Source organism: Montipora foliosa, chromosome 2 (genome assembly GCF_036669935.1).
Source record: "Montipora foliosa isolate CH-2021 chromosome 2, ASM3666993v2, whole genome shotgun sequence".
Classification (NCBI taxonomy): domain Eukaryota; kingdom Metazoa; phylum Cnidaria; class Anthozoa; order Scleractinia; family Acroporidae; genus Montipora; species Montipora foliosa.
In genome coordinates this window covers 12545420-12551895 of record NC_090870.1, presented here as the reverse complement: position 1 = coordinate 12551895, position 6476 = coordinate 12545420, and the positions used below count along the sequence as shown (strand labels likewise).

General features: G+C 39.1%; 1 protein-coding gene across 1 annotated transcript in view; it reads right to left on the bottom strand.

Annotated features, from left to right (window-relative positions):
- Window positions 1-5934, bottom strand: part of LOC137992479 (aldehyde dehydrogenase 1A1-like) — a 19722-nt gene extending 13788 nt beyond the window's left edge. The window contains exons 1-2 of the mRNA XM_068837828.1: window positions 5804-5934; window positions 170-274 (exon numbers count right to left, since the gene is read on the bottom strand). Of these exons, the coding sequence (XP_068693929.1) occupies window positions 170-274; window positions 5804-5845 (147 nt within the window). The 5' untranslated portion in view covers window positions 5846-5934. The remainder of the gene's footprint in view (window positions 1-169; window positions 275-5803) is intronic.
- Between the last annotated feature and the right edge of the window lie 542 nt (window positions 5935-6476).

Genomic DNA, 6476 nt, shown 5'->3' with positions numbered 1-6476 from the left:
CTTCAAAAAATTCAAGATGGCCACCAAAATTTTGCAAAGGCATTGGACAATAAAAAAAATTATTCTCTGCTTTTATACACCTACAGCACGGTTAATAGCCATTGTAAGCTGTGTAAGGGTGTCTGCCTGCAATTTCTTATGCTCATCAAAAACAAAAAAAAAAACTCACGTTGTCTCCTTCAGCCACATCACAAATCTTTTCCTCAGTCACTGGATTAAAGGTGGGAAATGTCTTGCCACTAACAGAGTCCACATACTCATTGTTAATAAAAAGCTGTCAGTCAAAACATGAAAATTATGTTATCAAAAATGAATTGAAAATCTAATTTGGCAACGAATCAAATTACCGGTACTAGACAGAAGACCACCCCATGGTATCTTATGCATAACTAAGATATTAAAGAACCAACCCAAAATTTTCTATGAGAGTTGCCAAGGTCTGTAACTGAGGCCATGTTCAGGTGAAAGAGATTGAAGGGAAAAAGGGCAGTGTGTACATGCGTCTCTTACAAGATGAATATCTCAAGGCTCATCAAAGGTGCATTTAGCATAACAGGTAGTTTTCATGTTGTTGCTGTCGTGTTGGTGGACAAAAACATTTAGTTTTCTTTTGTCTGCCCTGACCAGCATTTTGCACAGGACAAGTGTACACTGCACTTTTCTGATCCTTGTCCCTGGGGATTGGTTGCAAACTACCCATAGAGCAAAATTGGTACACAACAGGGAAAAAAAGTGGATGGTTCCCACAATTTTGAAAGAAACAAGAAAGCTTTTATCTGCTCCACGACAGGGCCACCGGCACCCACAGTCCAGTCAAAGAGTGGATACGAGCAAAACTCTCCAAACAGCTTCTTCTATGTACATTATGCCCCAACTTCAAAAGAATGCTTGCAGCTGTCAGAATTTTTTTCAATTCATGTACCACACCCAAGATGTCATGTGTAACTTTTTGCTTGTGGGTTACTGTTTTGTCATTTATTGTCATTTCATTCAAGGCAAGTTGCTGTCTTGGTGTTATGGTTAGAAGGCCAAGCATGAGCCCAGAGCCTCAGGTCCAAGCAGGAAATCAGTTCAAAAACTTAACTTGTTTGCTGATTGGACATCACATTTGAGAGAGTTTCTGACTGAATAAATAAAAAAAATTGGTTTTCAACAAATGATGCACTGAACAGCTTAGCATGGCTTCAAGCTGAGAGGAAAAGAACAGTATTCACCAAAGCCTCTAAGAAAGCTTTTTTAACATGATGAGGAAGCTTATGGAATGGTCCATGTGCTGCTGCCTCAGAATAATGGCTTTGACAACGCAACCTAAAATCTATACAATATCGTTAAATTTGCCCGATAATTATGTAAAGAGCCTTCCCTGTAATCAGAATTCAGGAATTTCATGAGAGAACAGGTACCCTAAGCTCTAAAAACGTTTATGTCATGTTGTAATAAGGGTTTGTGTGGGAATTTATAAATGTGTTTAGGAGTTGAAAATGAAGAACATGAATCAAACAAAAATGCCTTATCTTGTCTTCTTGATACCTTATCAGTGTTTTTGTTTTTGTTTTCTATTATATCTCAACCAAAGTACACCACAATAACAATGATAAGGTATCAAGAAGACATGGTAAGGCATTTTTGTTCAATTTATGTTCTTTATTTTGTTTGCAGATTCCCATGCAAATCCTAGCCTAACTAGACGCTCCATAAAGCACACACTGGGTTACCTGTGGTACCTGTTTCACAAAAACAGAAGGCACTGAAATTAGTGGTATTTCAGCTAATTTATTAAAGTGGGGGGTCAATCATTAAGACCATTTGAGGGGTCACCCAGATGTCGTGCCAGCAAAGGCCCTTTGGCTCACCTTCACACGTTTAATTATTTTGTAATGTCCTGTCCCATTTTGAGGTCTTTTAGTTTTTTAAGCTTTGGTAATACATTCAGTTTGAAGATAGCAAAACACGCTCTTGAGTAAAATTCACTCGTTTCTTCTTTAAATAAACAGTGTGCAAATTAAAAAACTAACTGCAAATTGCCCTGACAGACGTTTTCCTGCAAGTCATGCATGTCTTGCAGTTGCACTAAGCAAACATTTATTGCACACACTAAGGAAGATCTGAAGATGTTGTTTCCGCTTCATAATTCCTCTTCTTTTCTGTCTAATCTGATGACAGGCCAAAACATTTTTCAGCTTTACGTTTGCACCAAAAAGTATCGTAAAGGCCGGGAGTTAACAGTAAAAGACAATCCAAAAGACAGATGAAGAAAAAATAGCATAGCTTTTATATAATTATAACTCTGAATCGAATTCTCATCGAAAGATTAATGACACTTGATTGTAAAAACATGAAAATTTCTGCAGTCTCTGACTTTTAAGAATGATGAGAAAAGTTATGATGTTCTGTCAAAAGGAAGACATTGATCACGTGCTAGGCAACGACAAAGGTGCACGTGATCACCTTGTGTCAACTGAATGAACTACGGGAAAGAATGTTAATCATTTGTCATTTTCAGAGTAAAACAACATACTTTTTAGCCAAGAAACTTCCATCAAGTTTTGGTTTTTTAATTTTGTTGCAATATTTAACTCAATATTTACATTTCATCTGTCGGGTCAGGAAGCCTTCTTTGTCAGTCATGGCACCCTTTGTCTTCAAAATTTACCGTATTTACCCATGTATAATACGCACTTTTTTTCCGCTTAAACAGCTCCGAAAATTGAGATGCATATTATACACAGAATCCATTGTTTTAGACACGCGTCCCTCATTAGCATAAAAACAAAGACACATTGGTTTTTGATTGAAAAGTAAAAGGCTTGACCAAGATCCACTAATAAATTAACCTTTCCGTTTAAATGAACAACTGAACAAGATAGCCCTCACTTTTGAGCGATAAACTGAAACATCAAAATGGCCACGAAACTCCCCGGAGTTTTACAATGCCAGATAAATAACGCTCGTTAATTTCGCTGAAGATCATCCGATTTCACACTGTTATATTATAAAACTTTGCGAAGAACACAAATACCCACTATGTGTTACTGGAAATATGGACAAAACGCCACTGATCTTCGATACGCCGCCGAACCAAATGATCAACATTACACCGCAGAGAAGAAAATTAATGTCATGCAACTGTTTTGTTGGCACGTGCTGGTGATGGATCAAAATTAAGACCAATGGTGATTTTCAAGAGGAAAACGGTGCCTAAAGTTGAAAACAAGCACAGGGTTATCAGCAACGCCCAAGAGAAAGGCTGACTGGATGCCGAAGGAATGAAGAGTTTGGCGTGCTCCACGTGTTGGGACTGGGGAGACGAAAAAGCCTGCTTGTTTATGCTTTCGAAGCTCGTGTGACTGAAAGCATGAAAGCAGCATTTACAGAGAAAACACCAATTTAGAAGTAATTCTTGGCGGATTGACCTCAGTTCTGCCTGAAGAGATGATTACTTTACTGTTGTATGTAGCGGAACAAATTTTTTGCACACTAATTTCTCTGCTAACTTTTTTTTTTTAACTTTTTTTTTTTCAAAATGCAGTCCAAAATTGGGGTGCGTATTATATACGGGTGCGTATTATACACGGGTAAATACGGTAAGTGTGAAAATAACAATAACAAGAAAGCAAGTTTAGATTCATCTACTTGTCAACATTTCCACGTGAATCACTTAAGCTATAAATAATGCGATTAACTAAACATTCTATTTATTTCCAGGGAAACAAACCTTTTTAGCAGTAAATTCACATATGACAACATGTTAACTTTACCTGGCCTATATACACGATTCATCTCAAACGATTGACCGCAGATTTCATTGTGTTACGTGTCACGCATGATGCATGCGTCGTTTATATAAAATATTTGGAAACTTCTTGTCAAACTTTACTGAAGCAAAAATGCAGTAAGTTTAGATTACCGCTAAAAGGGAAGAAATCAATTATTACTTCCGGCCCGCCCCTAAAGGTACTTGTTACTTGTTGTAAATGCACATCAGTTAGCTTGTATTATAATGAAAATCAACTAGATTGCAAGCCTCAGTCACTTTCATCAACTTCATAAAAGTTCTAACTGTATATGACGTAGAACTGAAGCAATAGTAGTACGCACAAATGTGATACTGGGATATGGGATATGTCTGGGCAAAAATAGGTTTGACCGCACAATTTGACCAGCGCCAGCAAGGAAATTATTTGCAGCTCGGATACAAATAGCCAGACAACAGAGATCACAGATCCACTTAAGGTGTTTGATTCCTTCTCTGTCTTTGTTGAACCCATAAGTTACCAGAGAATTTTCCATTTGGTTTCAGTGTTGTACATAACAACACACTTGGTAAAATATTAGAAAGACAGCTCACTTTGATTTTGGCTCAACGGGCGAACGATTGTTGTCAAAGTCAATTACTCGTCGCTTTAAGATTCCAGATATTTATTTTTCACCACCTGTCTTGTTTATTCAATTGACGTTCCATTCTTGATCTCCGTAAGGGTATATTTTGTTTAAAGACACACCAAAATACCATTCGCGTTGCAATGACTTTTGACGCCATTGCAGGTTATTTAAATGTTCCCCTGTGTCCACCAGAGAAATCTAAGCATTTCTCCTACCCCTCAAACCTAACAAAATACTAACTGTATACACAAAGAAACCACACAGCAGGGGAGTGACAGCCAAGACTTTCACTGACACAGAAAAAATAAAAAATAAAATAAATAAAACAAAGAAATTGTACCCATTTTCCGACTGGGATTGCCATAATGGCAACCCAGCAATAATTACAAGGCGGCATAAATGTACTTATGCATCTATCAGGGTTAAGCCCGAGGGGGGGGGACCCCGGGCATTATGTGGGGCATTTGACCTCTATTGCCTTCCCCAACCTCGGGAATTTGACTAAGAATCTGGGTCCCAGGGTGGGGATGTTTGCTTTTTTTGCATGGAGGAATGGGACCAAGTCACATCGTCCCATTGCTCGTCTGCGGCGGCCATCTTCTCACTACTCATTTTCAATATAAATTGATGGAACACTTTACTTTGTGGGGAGTGTGTGGATTGTTGATAATGTCGATTTGCTTTTTGTCAGGGAATCGAGCGTTGGAATTCTATTCAATATTTTCTATGCATTGACTACGAGAATGCCTCTCTTAAAGATCACGAGCGTATGTAGAACAAAACGCTACAGCATTGTGGCGGAGTCAATGTGTCATTTAAAAATGAAAGGTACGTCAAGCAAATATTTAATAATCTTGTACTACAATGTTGAGTGGTGGGGATATTTGATCTGATATTTGACCTGATATTTGATATTTGATCTGATCTGATATTTGACCCCCCCCCCCCCTCGGGCTTAACATTGATAGATGCATTAGAGCTGGGGGTACCTGTGGTGAAAAGAAGTGCCAGCTTGGTGGGTTAAAACTGGTTTGACGGGAAATTTGAACTGACGTTTCTGCATGAACTGAGGCTCCTGGCTCGTGCCACCAGAACTATTTTTCGAATCACTGAGCGTTCTCTCCGACCTTGAAAAAAATTCCTCTGGCGCCCAAGAAAGAACAAGGCCAGCAATCACTTTAATTTTTTACATCTTATTCTAAATACTGAAGTAATTTGTACACACACCCTTGATGGAGGACGAATGGGGTTAATAAAGTGAAGAACACTTCCATTGCATTCCCAAACACGTTTTGGATTTCTTTGTAATCGTTCCTGAATAAGCCCGTTAAAGGCTGTATTGTTATCTGCGCTGCCTCGATAATAATTAAAAAAAAAAACCCTAATGACAGCTATGCAGCTCTCGATCCTTGTAACTAACCTTGGTAAACTGAATGGTTGGATTCCTTATGGGCTTTACCATTTTGAAGCTGAACAGTTAGAGACCAAATCCCTGCATTCATTCGAGGTCCATATGAAACGTCCGTCACGTTCTCCGTCACGCGTTCTCTGAGAAACTGTAACTCAATTTCCCTAGGTACGTTATGTATGGCAACATATATTGTACCGTACACCAAATCCTGCTCAGCTTACTTCAGACGCTTGGGTTGCTTGAAGAGCTTGGATTCCTTGGTTTGCTCGAGGTACTTAGGTTGCTTGAGATGCTTGAGTTACTTGAGGTGCTTAGATTGCTGGAGGTGCTTGGGTTTCGGTTGTTGTAAGGGTGGATTGTGCTATCGACCGGATAAATCACTATCCAGTGGATAACACTAGCAAAACCAAATATTTTAGGAATCAAGGGAACATGATACAGTTTTGGGGATCTCAGGAACAAAACGCTGTGAAAATGTGGAAAAAAAAATTGAATTTAAAGGCGGCCGTTGGCAAAATCAGGATCGGATCGGATTGGATTGGACCGGACCGGGCCGGACCAGACCGGATCGGATCGGATCGGATCGGATCAATAACAAAATCTCCGCCAAACGTAGACAGTCACCAGACAACGTGCTGAAGAGAAGGAAAGTCGAATTCTGTGCCTTTCTCTCTCGTGTAGT